The sequence below is a fragment of the Pseudorca crassidens genome, chromosome 1 (genome assembly GCF_039906515.1).
Source record: "Pseudorca crassidens isolate mPseCra1 chromosome 1, mPseCra1.hap1, whole genome shotgun sequence".
Classification (NCBI taxonomy): domain Eukaryota; kingdom Metazoa; phylum Chordata; class Mammalia; order Artiodactyla; family Delphinidae; genus Pseudorca; species Pseudorca crassidens.
This window is the reverse complement of record NC_090296.1, coordinates 44119371-44146925: the sequence shown is the minus strand read 5'-3', so window position 1 is coordinate 44146925 and position 27555 is coordinate 44119371. Positions and strand designations below refer to the sequence as shown.

Sequence of the window (27555 nt, the reverse complement as noted above, 5' to 3'; positions counted from 1 at the left end):
CATCTATTTGTTTTATAAGAAATAATTTGCTTTTAAAACAGTGGGGTGCCATGTCTCAGAGATGGACCCCAATAGACCACACTTTGGAATTGATGCCTTGTGTAGCCCCTTTTTCATTACCTGTGACCTGGCCTATGACTTGTAGTAACCAATCGAGTGTGTGTTGTGGGGCAGTGATTTGGGGCCCGTTCCATGAATTAGACTTAAGAGGATGGGCAGCTTTTCCTCCTCTGGGAACGTTTGCTTTGGGGAACCCTGGGCTGACATAAAAGCAAATTCACTACCCTGCAGGAGAGAGCACTTGGGGAATCCACATGAGGAGGCTCTGGGATGATACAGAGAGGGGGCGAGGTCCAGCTGTCTCAGTGTCCTGGTCGAGCCTCCAGAGGACTCCAGTCCTAGCTGCCATCTGGCTTCAACAGCATGAAAAACTTCAAAGGACACCAGCAGAAGAACCACCCAACTGAGCCCAGCAACCCACAGAAAAGTTGGACAATAAGTGGCTGTTATTTAAGCCCCTAAGTTTTGAGGCAGTTAGTTATGTAGTATAATTAACAATATATCTCACTTGTTTAATCTTAGGATTTCAAAATGAAAAGAAAGTGAATTGGTGTCCTCAAAATAGTTCATATACTACCTTGGAGAATTTTTAAACGAAAGTAAGCTTTCAATGCACTCAGTATCTAGGTTAGTGAATAGTATTATTATTCTCAATCAAAAAACTCGTCAGAAAGTGGAATTCTCTCTGTCCTGGTCCTCACCAGTGCTCGTGGTTTCTTCTCGTCTTTCCCCAACTCATCTGAGTCAGAGCTGGAACTGTCCCAGAGAAACTGTCCATGAGCCTCTCGTTCACGGAACCATGTTTCCAATTTGCCAATTTTCTGGGGACAATAGTCATTACTTGCTTGATGTTCCAGAAATTCTGCATTCTGTGTATTTTCTACAAAGAATTAGAAGTTCATTTAATTTATTTTTTCCCCTGACAATGATGTATTTGTTTAAGTGCTTAGGTTTTTAGGAACACAACATAATCTACTTGGTGTTCTTTAAAAAAAAAAATATATATACACACACACACACACACACACACACACACACATATATAAAGGATTTCAACTGGTGTTTCTGTAAGCATTAAAAATGCTTTCCTTGCTATTTAAAAAACTTCTTAATCTTCTGAAAGTCACAAGAATGGCACAGTACACACTTGTATACCCTAACTCATCAACAACATTTTGTCACAGTATTGTTTTATACATATATTTACACACACACACACACACACACACACACACACACACACTTCAGCTGAACCATTTGAGAATTAGTTTCAGAGTCACTTCCTCCCAAAATACATCACCACAAGTCTCCTAAGAACAAGAGCAATTTTCCTATGTAACCACAATACAATTATTACACTTAAGATATATGACATTGAGACAACATTGTTTTCTAATATACGTTCTGTATTCAGATATCCATGGTTGTCCCAGTAATACCCTTTATAACGGCTTTTTGTTTGTCTGTTTGTGTTTTATTTTTTAGATCCAGGATCCAATCTAGGAATATGTGTTGCATTTTATTTTCTTGTCTCTTAGTCTCCTTTAATTCAAGAACACTCTCCTATCTTTTTCTTCTTTCTTCTCTTCTCCTTTCTTCCTTCCTTCCTTCCTTCTCTCCCTCTCTTCTTCGCCTTCCCCTCCTCTCCTCTCCTCTCCCCGCCCCTCCTCTCCTCTCCTCTCCTATCCCCCTCCCATCTCCCCCTTCTTCTTCTCCTTTGTCTCTCTTTCTCTCCCCCTCCCCAACTCTCTCATTGGCTCTTTTCCTCCTCCACCTTCATTATCTTCTTTTTCTCCTAACGCTGACATTTTAGAGCATCCAGGTCAATTGTTTGGTAGAATGGCCCTAAATTCAGGCTTCTCTGATTGTTTCCTTGTGATTAAATTAAGGTTAAGTGGTTTTGGCAAGAATATTGCACAGGTGATGTTGCCTGGAGCTACTTATTGAACATCTACTACATGCTAGGCACATACTATACACTTTTCTTAACCTTCACATCAGCTCTGCCTTTCGTAGCAGAATCACCTATGGAGCTTTTCAGAGACACAGATGCCAGATCTACAGAACTAGGGAGCTCAAAGGGTCAGGCACTTATTTTACCTTCTTTTTGTTTTTTGGAAGAGATTTAATTTATTTTTTGGTGTGGGATTTTGTGCATGTATGTCTTTACTTTAGCTTTTTATTTAAGTAGTACTCAGTGCCCTTTTAGAATGCGCTTGAGAACAACAGGCTTTATGCAAGGAAGGTGGCTTTTAAGAAAACAAAATCTTAACGACCATTTTCAAGCTTGGAAAATCATCCTGGGTCAAAGTCCAGATTTTCCCCTCAGTCTGGCGGAATCAGCTGTAGCTTTATGGATGCTGTTTTCATGATTGTTGTTTATCAAATCTTAAGGCATATTTTATTTAAGCCCTTGATATCTGAAGTTGCATATGGTTACAAAAGAATATTAAACATTTCAACATGAGGATTCATGCCTTGTGACTCACGAGTTCCCTTTCTGCCTCACTGAGGGGCTACCCTGCTCTCCCCTTGAATGTTACTGTACTTACTAGCATTGTCTATTTACACAGCCCCGACAGAAAACTATAGTTAATTTATCCTGCAGCCCTAATCTGTCTCCTGAGCTCTGATACATTTTTTGTACAACTGGACACCTCCTCTTTGATGTCTCCTGACAATATGTCAGCTCCACCTTCTTTTTCTGTCTTAAACCTGCCTCTTCTCCCAGTTACCCTAGTCCAGCACTTGGTTGTAACTTTGTTCCATCATCTGCCTAGTTCTTCAGGAGAAACCCAAGAATCCTCCTGGCCACCTCACTCTCTCCACGTACCCATGTGTAATTCATCACCAGGTTCTGCCAATTCTCTCTCCTAAATAACTTATATCTGGCTCCTTCTCTCCCTCCTCTGTGTCACCCTTCTCTGCTGGTCCAGACACCACCTCTCTCTTGCACTACTGCTATGTACTTCTCACCTGTCTCCCCGCATCCTCTTGCATTCCTCTCCCATCCATGCTCCACAGTTCAGACAGAGTAATATTTAAAATATAAACCCAATAGTTCACTTACTTGCCCTTTCAGTGGCTTCCCATTGATCTTAAGATAGAGTTCAAAGTCTTTATTTGATTTATGAGACCCTGTGTGCCCTGGGCCCTGACTGTGCCTCCAGCGCCATCTCCAATCATTCTCTATCTCAATGTCTCTTCTCCATCTGGTGTCTGGAATCTGTCAGGCTCCTTCCCACTCAAGGGCTTTTGCACACTTATCAATCACAGTTTAGGATGTCCCAGGACTCTGTTCCTTATGCTCACGTGCTCACCTGCTCCCTTCATGCAGCTACTTCCTGTCTCAACTTAAATATCACTTCCTCACAGAAACTGTCCAACTCCTCAGATTATTAGGTCTCTCAGTTATACTCTCATTGGACTTTCCTTTGTTCATTGTGTGTGCTATTGTGAAAGAACCACATCTACTCAGTTCAGTATCTGTTGAAAGAGTAAATAAGTAAAGGAATGAACAAGTGAGCCATCAGAGAATTTTGGCAGGTGGGAAGTATTGGTAACTGGGACCTGGGAAGGGCTTCATTCATTGGGGCCAGGGCGTGTCAATCATCTCTGCTCTACACATGAGCCCAGAACTATTAGAAGCATCACTCAGATTGAGAACAGGGATTTTCTGCAGACTAGAGGCAGGAGCTTTGAAACAGGAAGAGACCATTTGTTAATGGTGGGATCTAATGTAATATTAGCAATAGCTTGACTCTCACTACACTCTTGGTGTTACGATATTTCAACTCTAAATTTAGTATGTGAGGCAAAAGTCACATGCTCAGTTTTATCCTTGAAAATCCCTTAAGTCACTCACAAAGCACTATATACAAAGTTTTGTATACTAAGCATTAAAGTCTGAGAACTTCTGAGCTAGATGTCTTATTACTTGTTACATTTTGATAATCTCTGTTTGATTCTTTATGGTTGCTAGACTTAAAGAAAAAATAAAAAAAGAAAAACACAACCTTTAAAACCTAAATGTGTTTTGGGTGAGCAGAGTAGAGGAAAGTGTATCCTACTTCAAAATTAATTTGGGGAGAGAGGAAAGAAACAGGCCAGTGCGGGAAAAATAGGGAGTGATTTTAGGTAGTACAGGGATCATACCAACCATTAAAAATGTTTGATGGTTATGTATTTTGTTTTAGAAAAATGTATTACCAGTATATCGAACCCATAATGTCACAGTTAATTCACAGACAAGGCTAAATTATAAAAATAAAAGAAAGCAAGATACCTTAAAGGAAAATACTAAGTAAATAATAGTACAAGTGGCCAGATAAGACCAGAGTTGTGAAGGTGACATTCAAATGATGTATGTGGAGTGACACTTCCCCTGAAGCAGGTAGTTATTTTCACTATAAGACATCAGTTCCATATTTCTTCAGTTTTGTCCCTATCCATATGATACTTTACATTTTATATGTGCTTTTACACACATCATTTGAATTTTATGTAAACTCTAGACACAATGCTTTATTCCCATTTTATAGATGTGGAAACTGAGGTTCAAAGAGGTTAGACAACTGGAAGTTAGCTATAATCTCTCTGTAGAATAAAGCTATATGAACAAATATATAGCTAATATTTATTGAGCGGCTGCTCTTAGCGGTACTATTCGGGCTTCTATTATTCTAATTCTATTCTAACAGTGGTACTATTGAGCGGCTATGTACCAGGCACTGTTCTAGGAATAAGAAAAGATCCTAGCTCCCATGGAGCTTACAATTAGTGAATGTACCATCAGGGCTCAAATAAAGGACTTTGATTCCAAGTCCAGTGCTTTATCTACTCACTAGACTCATATGGCTTCTGGAAAGTGTAGGGGCCACATTAACATGTTAAAACTCATAGAATTGTATACCTAAGAGAGCAATGTTCACTTTGTGTAAGTTATATATTATCCTGTATTACACAGATATATATAATTTACTATGTAACTATCTATAAAATATATGTAAAGCATGTGTGATTTCATTTTAAAGAGGCAACAAGAAACAAAGACTGATTTTTATCTCACAAGAGAGCTGAAACTCTCATCCTACCTTGCAAAAGAGGGAATAAAAATGGACAAATAGAGCCTTAAATAAGAGGAGCCGGGTACAGAGAAACCTTAATTACCAGAACCCGACTAGCAGAATGCTCATGGAAGTCTATGATCTTAGCGACGTTTCATTTTTAGGAGAAAGCAAAGTGAACTGCTTTTAGAAGACAAAGAAGGAAATCAAAGATGCTACTTGGGAATATGTAAAAAGGACCCATTGCTTGAGCATATGCCTACAGAGTGGTGAGGTCTGTAAGGCTTTGCAGAGGGAAGCCTTCTCTTGAGAGAGAAATTGGAGGAGTCATAACCTCTACATTTGCTGACTTTCCCAAGGTTGTCCTGGACCCAGCTCTGAGTCGCTGGAGATCTGATGAGGCTATATGAGGGGATGGGTGGGAGTGCACCCTTTGGAATCAGAAAGACCCGGCCTTGAATCCTGGCTCTGTCACATGGGGGCTAATAGTAACTCCTGTCTTATAGGTGTGAAGCTTAAACGCGATAATTCATGTTAAGGGTGGACCACGGTGCCTGGCTTAGAGTAAGCACTCGAGACCTTAGCTGGAACTAAATGAAACAGCTTTAAAAAGTATCAGGAGAGCAGAGGAGAACCCCCTCTCCAGGTGCCTCAGTCTCCCCTGGCCTCTCCAGATCTGGAGCATCTTCCAAATGTTGGGGTTTTTTTTTGGCCTGATCTCAAGCAATGACTCTAAGTGTCTAATTTTAACTGAGGCACCTTTCTTGGTGGTTTTGCCAATATTTTTTAAATGGTAAAAGTTGTTTTTCTATGTGACTACACAGCATATTTCATTCTGGGACGTGGGACTATAGGTTAAATAGATGTTCCAAGTAGATTTTTCATTTATTCAGCCTTTTCTTATTTAATTAACTTATTGATTAAGCATCTCATTCCTCTGAGCAGGGGCAGTGTCTCTTTCAGCTGGTAACTTTGCATCTTAGAGGCTCAAGACCTCCAGAGACATGGCCAGCATTTCTGTAGATCTCTAAGTGGTCAGTCTTGCTGATGGGGGACTGGCCCACAGCGCAGTAAGCTCTGTATGTGAACAATACCACGCATTTGCAGTGGCGGGTTTGCTCTGGGGGAGTACAGACAGGGAAAACTTAATGGGACGCTAACTGATGGGGCAACACAACACAGAGTTTATGAGCAAAATGTCTGTTGGAAATCACAGAGCCATCTGAGGCCCCTGAGCAACCTGGCCTGACTGCAGTGTGTGGGCTGGGAGTGATCATAGCAGGAGATGAAGCCAGGAAGGTAGGCAGAGGCTAGATCCTGAAGGCTTAGAGTATCAGGGCAAGGAGTTATACCTTGTCCTCAGGCTCAAGGAGACTCACTGAAGGATTTTTTTTTTTTTTCCAGCAGGAGAGTGATATGGTCAGATTTGCATTTCACCTTCCCCACTCCACATCAGAAGTTTATCTGATGAAGTTTTTAAAATGCTTGAAATATTTTACTAAAAAAATTGTGTGCCTCACCTGGACTTCTGTTCAAGGTTTCATCAGGCAACAAGGTTAGAAAGTCACCGTCGTCATTTCTTGGGATGCTTTGAAGGATTTTCTTGACTTTATGGTCCCTCTGTTTCTGCTTATTAGTTCTTGCCTCCTTGTGAAGACTTGTCTTCAGTTCCACTTGGGCCTGAAATTGATCAGCTATAAACAGTTAGTATTCTCCCCTCAAGCTACTTTCACCAGAGTAGGTCAACAGATCAGCTACTTTGCAAATTGTGTGCTTATCTGTAGACATCTGTGGTCCCCTAAATAGAACACGGTTCTCTTTTTTCCTCTTAGAAGGTATGGAAACTTTCTTCATGTGCAGGTTTGTTAGGAGAAAGGGGAGCATGCCTATAATCTCAAAACAGTGAGGACCTTTGTAAAACCATTTCACCATAGGCTAGCTGATATATTTGGAATTGCAGAAGACAGGGACTTCAGGCTTATTCACTAGACTGAGGAATTTGGGTTATGACATTTACAGGAGACATTACTGTAAAGGGGTTTGTTATAAGAGATCTTGCTTATAAAATGATTCTGTGGCTTAAATTATAGAGAGATGCCTAGGTATCAAAACACAGACCAATTCACCACCCTCTTCCTTTTTACTAAACCAAGAAAAATTAACCTCATTTTCCTGCTGGAGCCAGAATGTCATAGAAGCAACAGTTAAAAAAAGGGAGACTTGAGACATGGATACATCCTTGAGAGGATGGAAAACAGAGGAAAGACTCAAGAGAGTTGGTAGCAGAAGGGATCTTCCTGCTTCTTCTCAATCCCAGTAGTTGAAACTTTGGCTCCAATGACTAAATTTAAAATGCTAGGTAAAGACTAGAGATGAATGCTTAACTATATTCATGTGCCAGGGCAGTGATTATGTAGAGTACATTTGGTAAATATGACCCTCTTCTTCTCATGTTTACCTCTTGTCTTTTACGGTTCATTTCCAGCATTTGCATCTTATGTAAATATTGTCTTTTCCCAGAAGGATACATTAGAGTTTGCATCTTCTTTTCCAGTTCCTGCTATGAAAGATACGCACTCGTTAGGGTGGGGTAATTAGTTACTGACTCTGCAATCACAACTTGAAATCCTTTTTTGGAACAGAGTGAGATCTTAATCATCAGTCATAATCCATAGAGATCTCTTGTGTCGTCAGAGGTGGACCGTTGCAGCTTCCGGACCAGTTCTTAGTGAAGCTATCAGTGAATGAAGTGGCAATTTGCCATGTGTATCATATCATTTTTAAGGTTCCTGTAGAGTTTTGCAAACCTTGAATGGAAATATGTTTCCATATCTCATTTTGACAAGATATCACTTTCCATGTCAACAGCTGCTTTAACTATCTTCCCAGAAATGTGTTCTTGTTTGATGAGACCTGCTTCTCTCTCCCTGCTTCTTCTGTCATTGAGTAATTGTCTGGCTATGAAACTAGAGGGGGGCCAACCTATTTCTGTAGGGTTTACTCCCATATTCCACTATAAGCCCTGGTACACTGCAGTTTAGGAAGGATTTAAAATTGATTATTTGTGACTTGGGTGATCTCCCCTGGTGTATCATAAACTCCAGTGAGACAATGTGAACAGTTAATGAGGGCAGCCAGGGGTGAATATACCCTCATTCATCACTTGCTGTGGCCAGGAAGGGGAAGGGACATGTAGCCAAATGTGTTCAGTGATCCCCTGTTCTGCTTCCCTGTGGACATGAACTGTGGTGGCTATGTGAGCCTCAGGGAGGGGCCCATCTCTATGGGCACTGTCAGTATCACAAACATGGCCTTGGGGATCTAAAAGTACCTGGACATCTTTTATCGACTCAGTCATCTGTGGATGGCAGCATCTAGATGACTCTGAAATGAATCAGGGGAGGAAAGTGTTCACAAATTTGAACACTTCTAGAATCACCAATTTCCAAGTAAAATTCCTCTCTCTCATCTACATCTCCCTGTTTTCACCAGGCAGCAGAGAAGGGCTCAGAGTTCATCTGAGAGGCAAGAGTAATCACCAGTTGGAAGCAGGCCCAGAAGAGAATGGATAGCTTTGGAAAGTTCTAGCTCTGAATGAATTAATAGCTCTCTTTGCCTTTGAGGTCTTCTGTGTGGGGAGTACAGGAAAAGGATGGCCAGCCCCCCAGTTCCCCACCCCCTCCAGGTTTTGCTGCTGCTCACCTTGGCTTTGTGAGTCCCCCCAGCTTCTTCCTGGCTCAGGAGCCTTTCAGAAGTAATTACTTGTGGCAGGTCAATGGGTTCAAGCTTCTGGAAGTCCAACATTTAGAGTATTCAGCATTCCTCATGCCATGAGATGATGAAACATAAAAGCCAGATATTAAACTATCTTAACACTCTGCACGTATTCATGAGAGCACACAGGGAAGGCAGTTTCTACAGGATTACAGCTGTATCTGTGTGAAAGGCTTTTTGACCTATCTGGGTTCTTCAGTGTTCTCTTGCACTGTTGCCAGTGACTCATTGATCTAAGTATTGGTCAGAGAGTTAAAGGATTAAGAATCATTTTCTGTCTGCATTGAGGGACTATGTCCACAGTTATCAAGCAATAAGTGTCTTAGAATATTAGAGATGAAAGAGGTGCCAGGAAGCTCCTTTACTTTATTTATCCCTTAACCACCCAGCTAAACTATTCTGGTCCTTAGGGAAGTAACCTATTTTAAGCTCTCCAGAGAAGCTCCCTCAGCCTCCTCAGTAATAATCACTGGTGCTTATGAGGCATATTGACAATGAAAATGCACTGTGCTAACAAATCTTAGACATGGATTTTTCTAGCAGGGCTTTGGCTTTATCGGGGAGGTGATGCTGAAGTTTCAAGTGGACACTGAGACTAGGCAGTTGATGAACTAGGGATTTGCCGCCAGCTCTACCTGTCTTAGATGACTTAATTTGGAGCACTAGGAAGTGACTGAGCAGGCTTGGGAGACAAGGGCTGGTCTCTTCACATTGACATGCAATCAGGGACCTGAATTTATTTGTTCACTCAGTGATAACTTATTGAATGACTGCTACCGGCCAGGCATTGGGTTGCAATGCTCAACAAAAATGGGCATGGTCCCTCTTGGGGCTTACGATCTATGGGGAAACAAGTACACTTTTGCTTGTGTGATTATTTGATGAATAATTACAAACTGCGATTGGGGCTTTGAAGAAAAAGTCTGCAGGGTAGGACTATGACAAGATATAACTGGAGGACTCCACCTTGGGAATGAGGGGTTTTATGAATTGGATTATGTTCCCCCCAAATTCATATGTTGAAGCCCTAAACCACCTCCCCCCAGTACCTCAGAGTGCGACGTTATTGGGAAATAGGGTCCTTGCAGATATAATTAGTTAAGATGAGGTCATACTGGAATAGGGTGGACCCTCAATCCAATATGTCTGGTATCGGTATAAAAAGGAGAAGTTTGGATGCAGACATGCACACAGGGAGAATACCATGTGAAGATAAAGGCAGCAATTGGGGCGATGCTTTCACATGTCCAGGAATGCCAAAGATTGTCAACAAACCACCAGAAGCTAAGAGACAGGCATGGGACAGATTCTTCCACATAGCCCCCAGAAGGAACCACCCCTGCCAACACCTTGATTTTGGACTTGTAGCTTCTAGAACTGTGAGACAATACATTTCTATTGTTTTAAGCCACACAGTTGTTATACTCTGTTACCACAGCCCTAGAAAACTAATTCAAGGGACAGAGGGGTCAGGAGGCAGTCCAAGAAAGTTTCCTGAGGAAGTAATTTTTTAGCAGCAGTTGGAAGTTTGGGAGTTTTCATGGGATTGAGGAGTTGCAGGCAGAGGGAATCACATGGGCAATAACCCCAAGGCAGGAGAGAGCATGATCTCTGGAAGGAACTGTAAGAAGTCAGTTGGCTGCAGTTGAGAGTGAGAGGAAGAGTGGCTCACATGGGACTGGAGAGGTAGGCAGGGGCCAGCTCATGAAGGGCCTGATGGGGCATCATGAAGACGTTGTCTTCTTAAGAGGAGCAGGCAGCCATCGACACGTTAAGCTGAGTAGGGACATGCTACATTTGCTTAAAAAAATGATCACTCGAGCTGCGGTGTGGGAACTATACTGAAGAAGAGCAATTATGGTTGTGGGTGAACACTTAGGAAGACAAAGATTATGGGCTCATGGGGGGGAAATTGATGAGCTCTACAAATGTTTAGAACAGACCAAGCAAGATTCGTGATTGTTATTGAAGGAGAGTGACATGTCCAAATGACACCCAGATACAAGGGATGGATAGTGCTGTCATTTGCTGAGATGGGGAATCCTGGAAGAGGGCCATGTTTGGGTGGAATATAGAGGGGAGATCTGTGCTGAAGATGCATGCTTGGGAATCATCCTTGGGTAGAGAATAACTGAAACCATAGGATGAATGAGGTCCAGAGTGAGGAGAGCAGAATCAAGGATGCCCCAGCACTGAGAGTTGGTGGATGGGGATGGGCTGGCCAAGGAGATGGAGGAATGATTGCTTCACAAGCGGGAGGAAAACCAGGAGGACACCATGCCACAGAAACCAGTGTCAGCACCACACCCACCTTAGTCCAGCACTACAAGCAAATCCTAATATATTTTGAAAGTATTTTCCATTGTAGTCTGATTGGTTGCCTTATCAAGGGGTAGGCCTGGAAGCCAGTTTGTTCTTCAGGGTGACCAGAGTGAAAAGAGAGGGAGAGACCATGGAAAATGGTGGCCGAGCATCCAGCACTCATAAAGGGGAGCATGACTGGGGCCTCCTGCTCCTTCCCTGTAGAACAATTTCCTGGTCCCTGGGCTGGGCCTGAGCTGTTCTAGGGAGAACAGCCAGCAGCCCTTTCTGGTAGAGCAGCCCAAAGCTGAGCTGGCAAGGAGGGAAAGAAAGGCAAAGGATGTGGAGATGGGAAGGAGAGACAAAGCTGGAAGAACTCATCTCTGTGTTAGATGTGCCAGGCCATTTGCATTTGTGGAAGGAAGTGGTTCTCTGTCCCGGTCTCACCTCAGGTGAGGAAGTGAGGGATTTTTTTTTTAACATAATAACTTAGCAATGAGGTAATGAGAGGTAATTAATACTAGCTAGAAAGAGGTTTGTTTGTTGTCCTGTCTCTCAACTCTGCAGAACCTAAAGATGCAGGGTAAATGACACCTGCTGGCACAGGAAGCAGCCACTGATCAAGTCAGAACCCTGAAGGAATGGAGAAGAAAAGGAAGGGGGAGGGAGACCAAGGGGAAAGAATATGCAGGAACCTATGGGAGGAAGACTCAGCAATGACTGAGGGGGATTTCGGGGTGAGGAGAGAAGAAGGAAGTTCTTGTGCCGTCCCCTGGACTTGGTTCAAGATTTGGTTCTTTCCGGTGATTAGGCCCATATGCCTTTGCAGCCACTGCCGTCCATCATGCCATGCTCACAATATGTCATTCAATCCCCACATGAACCCTGTGTATAATTATGGTGATTCTCTGTTTCACGGGTTAATGAGTTGTGCAAGTTTGCAGAGCTAGAAAGTGCTGATTCTGGGATTCAAACTCAGGTCTGTCCACTTCCAAATCCCATGTTCCTTTCTCCATACTTGTTTCTAAACCTGGTTTATTGTTAGAATCTCCTGGAATTAAAAAAAAAAAATCCTAGGCTATTCATTGGGGATTGAGATTCAATAGGTCTGGGATATGTCCCAGCAGGAGGGAATATATATATATATAAAAATACAGGGTTGTTTGGCCTGAGGTGATCCAACACTGGAAGCTACAGGCTGTTTCTTGAGGCTAATGGTGGACTCCAGGAGGGGTCATGCCAAGGAGTACCTCCCAGAACTTCTGCTGCCAGTGTCCTTGTCCCTGCAGTGAGCCACAGCCAGCCCCCACCTCTGCAGGAGACCCTCCAACACTAGCAGCCATGTGGCTGACAGGATCTTGGTGCTCCAGCTGGCTGTCAGGCCTGAGCCTCTGAGGTGGGAGAGCCAAGTTCAGGACACTGGACCACCAGAGACCTCCTGGCTCCATGTAATGTCAATCAGTGAGAGCTATCCTAGAGAACTGTCTCGGTCTCAACGCTAAGACCCAGCTCCACTCAATGACCAGCAAGCTACAGTGTTGGACACCCCATGCCAAACAACTAGCAAGACAGGAACACAACCCACCCATTAGCAGAGAGGCTGCCTAAAATCATACTAAGTTCACAGACAACCCAAAACACACCACTAGTCGTGGTCCTGCCCACCAGAAAGACAAAATGCAGCCTCATCCATCAGGAAAAAGGCATCAGTCCACCAGGAAGCCTACACAAGCCACTGAACCAACCTTACCCACTGGGGGCAGACACCAATAACAACAGGATTAAGAACCTGCAGCCTGCGAAAAGGAGACCCCAAACACAGTTCGTTAAGCAAAATGAGAAGACAGAGAAACACGCAGCAGATGAAGGAGCAAGGTAAAAACCCACCAGAACAAACAAATGAAGAGGAAATAGACAGTCTACCTGAAAAGGAATTCTGAGTAATGATAGTAAAGATGTTCCAAATTCTTGGAAACACAATGGAGAAAATACAAGAAATGTTTAACAAGGACCTAGAAGAACTAAAGAGCAAACAAACAATGATGAACAACACAATAAATGAAATTAAAAATTCTCTAGAAGGAATCAATAGCACAATAACTGAGGCAGAAAAATGGGTAAGTGACCTGGAAGATAAACTAGTGGAAATAACTACCGCAGAGCAGAATAAAGAAAAAAGGATGAAAAGAGTTGAGGACAGTCGCAGAGACCTCTGGGACAACATTAAATGCACCAACATTTGAATTATAGGGGTCCCAGAAGAAGAAGAGAAAAAGAAAGGGACTGGAAAAATATTTGAAGAGATTATAGTTGAAAACTTACCTAATATGGGAAAAGAAGTGGTCAGTCAAGTCCAGGAAGCACAGAGAGTCCCATACAGGATAAATCCAAGGAGAAACATGCCCACACACATATTAATCAAACTTTCACAAATTAAATACAAAGAAAAAATATTAAAAGCAGCAAGGGAAAAGCAACAAATAACATACAAGGAAATCCCCATAAGGTTAACAGCTGATCCTTCAGCAGAAACTCTGCAAGCCAGGAGGGAGTGGCAGGATATATTTAGAGTGATGAAAGGGAAAAACCTACAACCAAGATTACTCTACCCAGCAAGGATCTCATTCAGATTCAATGGAGAAATTAAAACCGTACAGACAAGCAAAAGCTAAGAGAATTCTGCACCACCAAACCAGCTTTACAACAAATCCTAAAGGAACTTCTCTAGGCAGGAAGCACAAGGGAAGAAAAAGACCCACAAAAACAAACCCAAAGCAATTAAGAAAATGGTAATAGGAACATACATATTGATAATAACCTTGAATGTAAATGATTAAATGCCCCAACCAAAAGACACAGACTGGCTGAATGTATACAAAAACCAGATCCATATATATGCTGTCTACAAGAGACCCACTTCAGACCTAGGGACACATACAGACTGAAAGTGAGGGGATGGAAAAAGGTACTTCATGCAAATGGAAATCTAAAGAAAGCTGGAGTAGCAATTCTCATATCAGACAAAATAGACTTTAAAATAAAGACTATTACAAAAGACAAGGACACTACATAATGATCAAGGGATCAATCCAAGAAGAAGATAAATCAATTGTGAATATTTATGTACCCAACATAGGAGCACCTCAATACATAAGGCAAATGCTAACAGCCATAAAAGGGGAAATCAACAGTAACACAATCATAGAAGGGGATTTTTAACACCCCACTTTCACCAATGGACAGATCATCCAAAATGAAAATAAATAAGGAAACACAAGCTTTAAATGATACATTAAACAAGATGGACTTAATTGATATTTATAGGACATTCCATCCAAAAACAACAGAATACACTTTCTTCTCAAGTGCTCATGGAACATTCTCCAGGATCCATCATATCTTGGGTCACAAATCAAGCCTTGGTAAAGTTAAGAAAATTGACATCATATCAAGGATCTTTTCCGACCACAACACTATGAGACTAGATATCAATTATAGGAAAAAAAACTGTAAAAAACGGGCTTCCCTGGTGGCACAGTGGTTGAGAATCTGCCTGCCAATGAAGGGGACACGGGTTCAAGCACTTATTGGGGAAAACCCCACATGCTGTGGCACAATTAAGCCCGTGCACCACAACTACTGAGCCTGTGCTCTAGAGCCTTCGAGCCACAACTACTGAAGCCCACACACCTAGAACCCATGCTCCACAACAAGAGAAGCCATCACAATGAGAAGCCCATGCAATGGGCTTTACAATGGTGTGTTAGTTTCTGCTTTATAACATTTGCAAATGAAATATTTTTTGCAAAGTATTTGCAAATGAAGCAGTGAACAAAGGATTAATCTCCAAAATATACAAGCAGCTCATGGAGCTCAATATCAAAAACACAAGTAACCCAATCCAAAAATGGGCAGAAGACCTAAACAGACATTTCTCTAAAGAAAATATACAGATTGCCAACAAACGCATGAAAGGATGCTCAACATGACTAATCATTAGGGAAATGTAAATCAAAGCTACAATGAGGTATCACCTCACACCAGTCAGAATGGCCAGCATCAAAAAATCTACAAACAATAAATGTTGGAGAGGGTGTGAAGAAAGGGGAACCCTCTTGCACTGTTGGTGGGAATGTAAATTGATACAGCCACTATGGAGAACAGTATTGAGGTTCCTTAAAAAACTACAAATAGAACTACCATATGACCCAGCAATCCCACTACTGGGCATATACCCTGAGAAAACCATAATTCAAAAAGAGTCATGTACCAAAATGTTCATTGCAGCTCTATTTACAATAGCCAGGACATGGAAGCAACCTCAGTGTCCATCGACAGATGAATGGATAAAGAAGATGTGGCACATATATACAATGGAATATTACTCAGCCATAAAAAGTAACGAAACTGACTTATTTGTAGTGAGTTGGATGGACCTAGAGACTGTCATACAGAGTGAATTAAGTCAGAAAGAGAAAAATAAATACCGTATGCTAACACATATATACGGAATCTAAAAAAAAAAAAAGAATATGGTCAGAAGTACCTAGGGGCAAGACGGGAATAAAGACGCAGACCTACTAGAGAATGGACTGGAGGATACAGGGGGTGGGAATAGTAAGCTGGGACAAAGTGAGAGAGTGGCATGGACATATATACACTACCAAATGTAAAATCGATAGCTAGTGGGAAGCAGCCACATAGCACAGGGAGATCAGCTCGGTGCTTTGTGACCACCTAGAGGGGTGGGATAGGGAGAGTGGGAAGGAGGGAGGTGCAAGAGGGAAGAGATATGCGGACATATGTATATGTAAAACTGATTCACTTTGTTATAAAGCAGAAACTAACACACCATTGTAAAGCAATTATACTCCAATAAAGATGTTAAAACATATATACACATGTATGTATTTATATGTATTATATATCTTTATATGTATTATAAATATTTATATATATTTACATGTATATATTTGATTAATACAATTTATTTTTTAGAGAGATTTAGGTTCACAGCAGAATTGAGCAGAAAGTACAGAGTTCTCATACCCCCATCTCCGTACACGCACAACCTCCCTACTATCAACATCCCTCACTAGAGCGCTACCTTCGTTACAATCATTGAGCCTACATTGATGCATCATTATTGCTCAAAGTCCATAGTTTACATTAAGGCTTACTCTTGATGTTATACATTCTCTGCGTTTGGACAAATGTATAATGACATACCCACCATTGTAGCATCATATAGACAGTTTCACTGTCCCCCAAACCCTCTGTGCTCTGCCTACTCATTTTTCTCTCCCCACAAACCCCTGGCAACCACTAATATTTTTACTGTCTACACAGTTTTACGTTTTCCAGAATGTCATCAAGTTGGAATCATATACTATGTAGTCTTTTCAGATTGGTTTCTTTCACTTAGCAATATGCATTTGTGTTTCCTCCATGTGTCTTCATGGCTTGATAGCTCAATTCTTTTTATTGCTGAGTAATATTCCATTGTCTGGATATGCCACAGTTTATTTATCCATTCACCTACTAAAGGACATATTGGTTGCTTCCAAGTTTTGGCATTATGAATAAAGCTGCTATAAACATTCGTGTGTAGATTTTTGTGTGGATATGAGTTTTCAGTTCATTTGGGTAGATAACCAAGAAAAGTGATTGCTAGATTGTCTGGTAAGAATATGTGTAGTTTTGTAAGAAACTGCCAAACTGTCTTCTAAAGTGCCTGTACTACTTTACCTTCCTACCAGCAATGTATGAGAGTTTCTGATGTTCCACATCCATGTCAGCATTTGGTGTTGTCAGTGCTCTGGACTTTGGCCATTCTCATAGGTGTGTAGTAGTATTTCATTGTTGTTTTAATTGCAATTCCCTAATGACATATGATGTTGAATATCATTTCATATGGTTACTTGCCATCTGTATATCTTCTTCTCCTCGTATTCTCTTGACATTGTCTATCACAGAACAGAAGTTCTTAATTTTAATGGAGTCGAGCTTATCAGTTGTTTCTTTGGAATATGTATTTTTCAGAACTCTCCAGAGGATTCTGAAGATTTCCTAGGGTGGTGTCCACTGGCCTCCAGACTCCCTCCACTCAGTAAAGGCGCTACATCAAAATAGACCAGGGAGGATTTGTTTGTGGAGCATTATTGAAAAATTGAGTCTGAAGAAGCCTGCTATTTAAATATTTTCAGCTATTTAAAATAGTCTATCCATAAGTTCTAGAGCCAGCTTTTTCTTTGAAAGTATGAATATATATGATTCTATTCTCAGCCTCATTTTCAGTTCTGATAATGGTTAAGTAGTAAGTATCTTTAAGTACTCTCTCCAGGCAATGACTTTCTTTCTGGCCTTTGATAAGAACCTAAAGAATGCCATTCCTCCACAAACGGCACTAGATGGCAGTAGCTAACATTGCAAATAGGATCCCTTGGTTAAATCGTCTGCACTTGCCCTGAGAAGCACTGCAGAAAAAAGTGTTGGAAAATTGGCATCTCCAAACAAACCAGTCAAATGAAATTGCCTCAGAATTCTGGGCTCATATCAATGTTTCTTTTCCCTGCCTGGGAAGCAAGATGCCTCACTTCATCATCTTCGGAGAGAATACAATGGGAGGAATTACTGGAGAATTGGTAGAAGGATGCCTGTTTTTATTTCATGGTATAAAAAATGATTATTTGTCTAAAGATTTCTGGATTATTTGGCTTCTCAAAGAAAACAAATGGTCAGGATAATCAGTTGGCGTGTCAGCTAGGAGATTCAGGAAAGGAGATTAAATCAAGCGTAAGGCACAGAGCCTGGGGACAACCACTAACCGGAGATGGTTGGTTATGTTTACTAACAGGAAGAGAAAGGTGGGTAGGAGCAATTCGAAGAACTGTAAAGTTTGTTTGGTATCATGACTTAAGAATGTGTCTTTTAAGTTTCTGGGAAGAAGGTAAAGGTGTCCAAGACAGATTGGAGCAAGAAACTATAAGGCCAAGGCATTGCAGTGAGTTCACATTTCAGTAACATTCTTTGATTCAAATAACCAGCAATGAAAAATAAAACATAAACCAAATAAGATGTGGTCAGGCTTTAATACAAGAAAAATATCTCTCTGGATCAGAAAATGGAACAGAAAACTTGGGGGAAGCTGATTCATAAGGCATTTAGGGCTCCTGATGGCTGTGAGTTATTTCTGTAGGCTAAAGGAGACCTCAAAAATGCTCCATATAAGAAGGGAAAGTAGAGCCAGGCTCACAGGGGCCTGAGTTTAAACTCGGGGGCTGAGTTGTTCTCACCTCTTTCCCCAGTCCAAGAGCTGCATCAAAACGTAAGCCGGAAGATTTGTTTTACAGGCATTATCAAAAAGTTGAATAAGAAGCTAAGACTTTATACTTTATAACAATCAACTTAAAAGCTTAGGTAAATGGATAATTTTCTGGGAAATATAAGTTGACATAATTGCATCAGGAAGAAATAAGATACCTATAAGATATCTAAATCAACTAAGAACCATTCTTTTACTAATTAAGTAAGCAGGAACATTTCTCTTTCCCCAAAAGTGGTCAAAGATGGTTTCACAGGCCTGTTTTATTAGATTTTTAAGGAACAGATAAGAACTATGCTAAATCAAATGTTTTAGAGAACAGAAAAAATGGAAAGGTAATCAACTCCTCTTATAAAACTAGTATGACCTCGAGAAAAAAAACTGGAAAAAGACAGCATAGGGAAATTATAGAACAACTCCACTTATGAAAATATCAGTAGGTACAAAAATCCTAAGCATATAAAATTCAGCAGTGTATTTATATATGTATCTCATGGCCCAGTAGGATTTATATCAGGAATGCAAGCATGGTTCACATCATAAAATCTATTAGTGTGATATATTAGGTCAACCGGTTAAAAAGAAAATCCATAAGATCATTTTAATAGATTATTTACTAGATGGAGGGAAAACATCAATAAAATTCAACACTCAGTCCTGGGAAAAACTCTTAGCCTACCAAGAATAAGAGAAATGAGAGAAATGCCCATAATTTAGTAAACAGCATTGTGACAGATATCTTCCATTTGTTTCTCCAGATCCACTTATCACATTTCTCTACCCTGTTCTCTGCCTATAACGAGTAAGCAATTTCTCCTGCCTTCTGGCTTCCTATTGGGTTCAACTGCTAAAGAATCCTGGTAGGAAATCTGAGAGGAGAAAGAGAATGAGGTCAGGATATTTCTTCTTCTGTCTCCTCCCTGCAAGGCATGTTGGGTTGGCTGTGTCCCACTGTTTCCCTCAGAGCAGCTCCCTCTACCTCACTCTTCCCTTCCAGGTTCTAGAAGTCCCTTGGCCTAGATATAGCTACTTCTTACTGCCGCTAGTGGTTATTGCAATACCCCCTCTGGTTCCCTTCATCCAAACCTCGGTACAATTACCTGTAAAGAAAACTCCCCTGAATTGTCCTAATTCGAATGTACCATCTGTTTCCTTTTGGGACTCTGACGAGCATCTGTCAAAATCCTATTGCGAATGTATTTCGCTTTAGAACCAGTCCCGTTAATGTCACAGATAAGGCAAGGATGTCCATTATTACTGCTTGTGTTCAAAATTGCAAGGGAAGTTTTAGTCAATGCAGAAGTCAAGAAAACCAGTACAAGGAACAATTGGGAAGAAAGAGAAGAAATTATTTCTGTTTACAGAAGATATTGTCTACATAGAAAGTCAGGAAGAATCTATAGACAATTAGAATTACCAAGGTATTTCAATCAAGTTGTAGAACACAAAATTTAATACACAAAAATTATTAGCTTTCTTTTTTTTTCTTTTTTCTTTTTGGCTGTGTTGGGTCTTTGTTGCTGTGCGCAGCCTTTCTCCAGTTGTGGCGAGTGGGGGCTACTCTTCGTTGAGGTGTGCAGGCTTCTTATTGTGGTGGCTTCTCTTGTTGTGAAGCACAGGCTCTAGGCATACGGGCTTCAGTAGTTGTGACACGTGGGTTCAGTAGTTATGGCTCGCAGGCTCTAGAGCGCAGGCTCAGTAGTTGCGGCGCACAGGCTTAGTTGCTCCGCGGCACGTGAGATCTTCCCAGACCAGGGATCGAACCCATGTCCCCTGCATTGGCAGGCGATTCTTAACCACAGTGCCACCAGGGAAGTCCCCACAAAAATTATTAGCTTTCTTATTCACCAATAATGATCATTTAGAAAATTAAATAGGAAAAATACCTCATTCATTGTAGGATGTAAAAACGAAATGAGATATTTTGATGGCCAGTTGTATGTGTCAACTTGGCTAGGCTACAGTGTCCAGTTATTCAAGCACTAACCTAGGTGTTGCTGTGAAATTCTTTTGTAGATGTGATTAAAGCCAATAATCAGTTGACTTTAAGAGAGATTATTTTAGATAATCTGGGTGGGCATGATTCAATCAATTGAAAGGCCTTAAGAGCAAAGCTGAGGTTTTCCAGAAGAAGAGGAAATTCTTCTTGTGGACAGCAGCTTCACCTCATGCCCTACAGTTCCAGTCTGCCCTTCCTGACTGCCTGTCCTATGATTTCAAACTTGCCTTGCCAGTCCACCTCCACTGTCATGTAACCAATTCCTTGCAATGTCTCTTAATATATGTCTCCTTCTATAGGTTCTGTTTCTCTGGTTGAACCCTGACTGATACAGGTATCAAGAAACAAACCTAAAAATATACCACACAAGGCCCCTGTGGAGAAATTATGAAACATTATTGAAAGATCTAAAAGAAAATGTGGCTAAATGGAGATTTACGTCATGTTCATGGTTTAAAAGACTCAGTATTGTAAACTTGTTAATTTCCCCCAAATCTATGAATGCATTCCAATCAGAATGCTGACAAGGTTTTTTTGTGGAACTTGACAAGAAGATCCAAACTTTACATGGAAGAGCAAAGGACTGTAAATAGCAAAGACAATTTTGAAGAAGAATAAGGTGAAGGGACTTGTCAAACTAGATATTAAGACTTAGCTTAAAGGTACTTAGGTACTTAGCTTAAAGGTACTTAGCTTAAAGGTAATTAGGACAGGACGGAATTCCTGTGGATACACAAGTAGGCCAGTGCAACAGAAGAGAGAGCTCAGAAGCAGACTCATTAAGATCTGGATAATGGATACATGACAGAAGTAACATTTCAAATCAGTGGTCACAATGGATGATTCCATAAACAGTTCTGGGGCAATAAAATAATCAAATGGAAAAAACGTAAAATTAGCTTCCAATTTCACACCTGCATACAAATGAACTTAAGATGGATGAGGACCTAAACGTGAAAAGTTAAAGATTACAAATTTTAGAAATAAATAAGGATATCTTTATGAACTTAGGGAATTAAAAATTTTCCTTGACAAAATATGAGATACAAAACATAAAGATTAAGATTGAGAAATCTGACAACATTAAAGTCTTTGTGTACACACACACACATATACACAACAAAATGAAAAGGCAAACCATAGATTGAAGATACTTGCAACACATAAAACTAACGAAGGACTACATCTAAAATATATAAAGAACTGTCACAGATCATAAAGAAAGAGATCATAGAAAATGGGCAAAGGATTAGAATAAGTAAGGAAAGAGAATAAGTTTGTGACAAATTGTCTAATACCTCAAAGAGTATAATGAAATCATTCAGGTCTGAGTCACTCTCCTCATCCCTCACCAGCCGTCTTTATGCTCATCTTTCTCTTCTCTCCATTCATTCTTTCAACACTGATTAACACATACTTAGTGATCACCCTTTATGTGCCAGCTACTGTTCTAGACACTTGGATATTAGTGAAGATGACAGACAAAAATCCCTGCACCTGTGAAGATTATATTCTAGCATTGAGGTGGAGTGTGCAGGTAGTAAAAAAAAAAGAAAAACACACAATGAACTTAACACATAAGCAAATTGCTTGGTGTGTTAGATGGAAATAAGCGCCCCAGAGAAAAGACAGTGAAGGGTCTAGGGGATCAGGAGTGCCAGAGTAAGGGCTACAGTTGTCAATAGGCTGTCATATAAGCCTTATAGAGAAAGTGAGCTTTAAGAAAATCTTTGGAGATGAGGGAGTCATCCAAGGAGATCACCTGAGGAAACTCTATACGTGGGGTGCGGTGGGAGTGGGGGACCATCTCCACCTTAGGCTGGACCTGAGGTGGTTGGATGAGAAGGTGAATCACCTGGAAGGGACGGTGATGGTCAACTCTTCAACATGGGGCGAGTACATTTGATTCAGTGTTCCCTGGCAGAGCTTCTCAGATCTTAGCCGCTCGAGTTGGAGAACCTTAGTTCAGGACCTGCTGTTTACTTGAGGAGTAGATGTTCAGGAAGTGGAGTACGCCAAATATGAAACTCAAATTATTTAGGGTGCAATTAGATTTGGTTTAATAATTAAAAATACTTTTAGAATTTTCTTTGTCAAAGGTTAGGCTATTAATTAGCATGTCATGGGAACCCAGAGGTTATTATTCTCTCAAAAGCCCATTTTTGGTAGAAAATGTGCTGAGCCTCATTTGTGAAGATAATTATAGTTTATATCTTTGGGAGTGTCTGCCAAGTTCACAGTGATTTCACTCTTCTCTGGGAGCTGCCTCTAGAATCTATAGGGAGTGGCAGTTGGCGGGGAGTGGCATTTGGTGGCAGTGGGGAGGGCTCCCCTGCCCACATTTCTACTGCATGAGCATATTCTCTGGTCATAGCTCATTGGAACAGAGCTAGAATCATGAGCTAAACTGAGTCAATAGCATCTTTTCTCCCAGGAATTTTGAATCAGACCCAAGAGGGCCAGACTAGTCTGTTTGGCTGGAATTATAAGATGCAAATTCAAGGTGGCCATATTTCACCAAGCCGTCTTGAGGACTAGAGAAAGTTGACCTGCAAGAAGAGATTAAAGCAAATGCACAGAGAGAGTTCTTCTGCCTTTCAGGTTCCAGGACATAGCTCTTCCCTGAAGTCTAGATGCCTCCCAGCTTTTGAGTTCCTTAAAACACTCCTATATCCTTATAATTTATCGCATGGGTTGCTTTGGCTAGTCCATTTGACTTTTAATACAGTTATGTTACAGGTCTGAAATAGCAGGGAGCTCACTTTGATTTTTTTTTTCCCACCAGGGATAATGGGTCTCATTCATTCATCTGTTCATTCATTCCTTTATTCATAAACTTTCGAGGGATACATATTAAGTGTTAGTGACTAAATACGTAACACTGAATGAGATGTTGTTTTTATGCTCAAATAATTCATCTTGATTCTTCATTTTTAAGGTGGTTGGCTGGGATGTGGGGAATGTAGTCTTTGACTCTGAAATACCAAATTTCTCTTTTTGAGTCTGATTGACTTGAGAGAATCAAAGCCTGACTCTAGCTTATTTAGGGTTGATAGATATTAAAAAGTACTTTGTGAACTATAGGTTGGTACACAAATATTTTTCACTAGTTATAGTGATATCTTCTATTTGAGTTATTCGGCTTAGAGTCTTCACAGGAATATATATTAAATGAGCTCCTTTGAAAGGATACCTTTGATTTAGGAATAAAACGTAAGTTTTTAAAATTGCCACTTTAGCTAGAGATATGCTCAAAAATTTAAAAATTAGATATCAATTTGATAGAATTACACTTTATTTTCCAGTAACTAAGCAATATTTTGAGGTTTCTAATATTTTGGGAAAAGATACTTTTTCTGTGTGACCAAAAGATATAATCACTTCAAATAATGATTGTGAGCTTCTGGAGAAGACAGGTAAAAAACTAACGTTAAAAGAAATAATCCCCAACAAAGGAGCTCAAATACCCCTGGGATTAGTCCGGACACCTGGGTGAGTTGTGTAGCAGGTGGGGTTTAGTTCCAATTCCCTTTTCCAAATGTCAGTGGTAGATCCTGCTCACAAGAGAGCCCCAGACCTTCCTTTTAGCTGATGCTCAGTTTTAAGGACCCACTCAGATCTCTTTCCCCTTCTAGGATGAGAGTTCTTAAAATTTATAGTTCTCTACAGGGAATTCATTAAATATTTATTAAGGTGAATGTATTTTACCTTAAAGCTCTTGCTTTGCTGCCTTGAAATCCAATGTACTCAATTTAGACAACCAGTTAACATTCAGAACAATGAAAAGTTAGGGATAGAAGGGTTGTTGAGATCATCTATGCTGATGGTTAAGAGCACAGGCTTTGGAGGCCTGGTTGATAATGTGGCCTCTGTTGTCCTTGGGCAAGTCACTTAATTTCTGAAGCACATGTATGAAACAAAGATAATACTTCCTTTCTCATAGAGGGGTATGAGGATTAAATGAATGATGTAGATCATTGTTGCTTAGAGTGTATCAGACTTGTAATAGGTGGTAATTGAATAGTAGTAGTGGTTGTTACTGTTGTTATTTATTACAGTGATTTCCTTACAGTCATCCAACTAATAAGTGCAAGATTCAGGTCCTCTGTGCTCCATTATGTTTATGTCTTTAGTACTATACTTCTTTCTTTTGGTGGTGGTCTTAAAAGTGAAATCATTACAAAAGGAAATCCTAAAGAAATATGGCTTTTGCGTTGACAACATTCTCTTTAACAACACTGTCATTCTCATTAGCTTAGTCATTGTCAATATCCCTCTTCTATGATTATAGTTAAAAAGGGATGTTACCATTAAATCCAAGAAATTCCTTATGAAGCCTTTTAAATGCGTCTTACTTGAAGTCTTCGGGGTGGATGCCTTTTAATAATACTTGTTTCTCCCTGTTCCAGTGGGATGTCAAAATACATGGCCCTCGGTCCTTGAAGGGTTGGAGAGAAACAAAAACAAACTATTAAAAGCAATTTACTATTAAATTAGACTGGTCATTAGTTATTAGACTTTGTTAACACAATTTTGTATCTTCAGTTCTATATGTCTAACCGATAGGTTGAATGTGGAAATGAAACACATAAAGCAGGGGCCCTACATAACTGCAAATGATAAAATATTAGCCTAGATGCAGGACTTAATTTCTGCTTTCATCATTTCCTCCCCAGACTAATATTTAGAAGAAGAGCTGCACAATTAACAACGTATTGAGTGCAAGTGTTATTCAGACATAGAATTTAGCTTGGAAAATAGAAACTTATTGATTTGTTTTAATTTCATGAAATCTCCCTCAAATAGGAAATCCGAAAACATATAGCTGTAAGAAATGAAAATAAGTTCTCTTTTCAGATAAAATATATAAATAGGTGGATAGGTATTAGACAGAGAGATGATAAAGAAATGGAGCTTGAGTGTGTAATAGGAGTATGCAACGTTTAGCATTGAATGTTCCCAATTAAATAGTCCCCCCATCTAGGGAAATGAATTCCCACAAGTTGCTACTATAATACAACATATCAGTATTCTTTCCTGATAAAATAACCCAGGGCTACAGAGTTAAGCCTCATTAGGAAACAGAGAAGCTCAAGAGATCCATATAGATTTCATTTTTCAGTTTGATTATCCTGGGCCCTTGGGACTACTACCGTGACCAATGCTACATGAATGACATTCTTGTCCTTTCCTCTTAACAATCTGGAAACATTCTGATTTCTAGATTGTTGTGTAGACTATCCTATAGTGCCACTTTGCATTTTAAATGGAAAAATCCATGGGTAATTATGTGTTTCTATCCTTAAGACATTTGAATGATCACCTTAAGAACTCCTCTATGTCCTTATTTTCTTTCGAGAGATGCCAGTATATTGAGCAAGACCAAAAACATGTTGCATTTAAAAATGTAAGTATTTCCAGCAAAATTTTTTTCAGCAATGTGACTACTTATTTTTATGCCATGATTTGAGTAATATCACCCCGTTATTTAATTTGATACTGCTGAAATGGCATAGGCTGTGTTACTTTTACCCCTGATTTGTAGGTGAAGAAAATTGATGAAGTAACTTGCCCAAAGTCATACTATTTGGTATTTGGTGGAGCTGGGATTAGAATATCAGCCCCTTGAAAATAGTGTTCAGAATGCTTACCATCCGTTGTTATTTATTTTTAATGAGATTTTGCAATTTCAAAAATAAGAACATTTCCCAGTTGGGACTCTTAACATGTTAGAATCAGCTTTTACCTGTCAGTTACCAAAATCTTAAAACTCTAGATGGAAGGTTTGGGTAAAAAAGGAATTATTCAATGAACTAAGAGGAATATTCCTACTCGCATGCTTAGGAAGTTGAAAACATTAAAAAAAAAAAAAAAAAAGGCCATATAGAACCAGTCAAAGGTTGTCAGTTCTGTAGAAAGTAGCCATGAAAATCATTCTAGGTAAGAGCTACTAGGTGCTAAAAGGGAATATATGGCTTTATGGCCAATAATGGGAACTTATTTGTGTTAATCATCCAGAATGTGAAGAAAAGAAAAAACAACATGCATATATATGTGTGTGTGTGTATATATATATAAAATATATACATATATATATATATGCATATATCTCTTCCCAAGTTAGAACGTCAGTTTAAGTATCATCTGTTTAAGTATCATCATGGTTGTCATAAAACATTCTATGTCTTATGAAATATCCCAGGAGAATTTATAGCCACATCTGGCTCAGAGCTTCCAATCATAATAGGAAAAATTCTCTTAGTTTTGCGTATGACCATGAAGAATAAGGGGCTGGGGAGAGGGTGCCCCATCCGCTCATCTGTACTGCAATAAATCAATTCAGTTTGGGGTGGTTTCCAAATTCACATCACAATGGATTCACTCCTAAAGTACTGCTTGCAAAACAACAAAGCCTGATGCAAGAAACAGTACTGAAGAGAATGATTTAAATTTAGAATCTAACTGAAACATATGATTGTCCTAATTATCACATCTTTATCTATAGAATTTTAATTGCCTGGCAAAGCTAGGTATAAACATCCAAAGCACTATAAACCAAGCTGACACAAAATGATTTTTTCCTTCTCATGTGGAATGGTGAAAAGCCCTTAGTACACAGTTTACACACCTATTCTAATGTGCCCAGAATACTTACAACTGACAAACATTGTCACCCTTTGAAGGATGTTCTCTTATATTTCAGTAATTTAGAAACTTTCAGAGATTATAGAGATAGACAGTCAGGTAAATCTATCAATAGCACTCCTCGGCCCAAATCCACAAATCTCACGCTGGGTTTTACATTTACCTGCAGAATATCTTCCATACCAGGTCTCTCTTAGAGGTGGCAACTGCCCTTCCAAAGCTTTATTCCGTTCCTCCAGTCTTGCAAACGAATATGAGCTCTTTTCTTCTGGATTCTCAGTGAATACAAAGTCCACAGGGCCGGCTGAGGGAGTCTCTTCCTCTTTGTTTTGCAAAGGTGCTACCTTGGTCACCTTTGGGTGAGCCTTAGAGTGGCTCAGGCCCAT

General features: G+C 40.1%; 1 protein-coding gene across 1 annotated transcript; it reads right to left on the bottom strand.

Annotated features, from left to right (window-relative positions):
- CCDC198 (coiled-coil domain containing 198) lies at nucleotides 1-27555 on the bottom strand. The gene is made up of 6 exons (XM_067741501.1): nucleotides 27333-27555; nucleotides 24880-24962; nucleotides 8829-8915; nucleotides 7585-7686; nucleotides 6647-6806; nucleotides 1-940 (listed from the first exon to the last, which is right to left on the bottom strand). Exons 1-6 carry the CDS (start codon nucleotides 27553-27555, stop codon nucleotides 711-713), a joined length of 885 nt encoding a protein of 294 aa, XP_067597602.1. The 3' UTR covers nucleotides 1-710.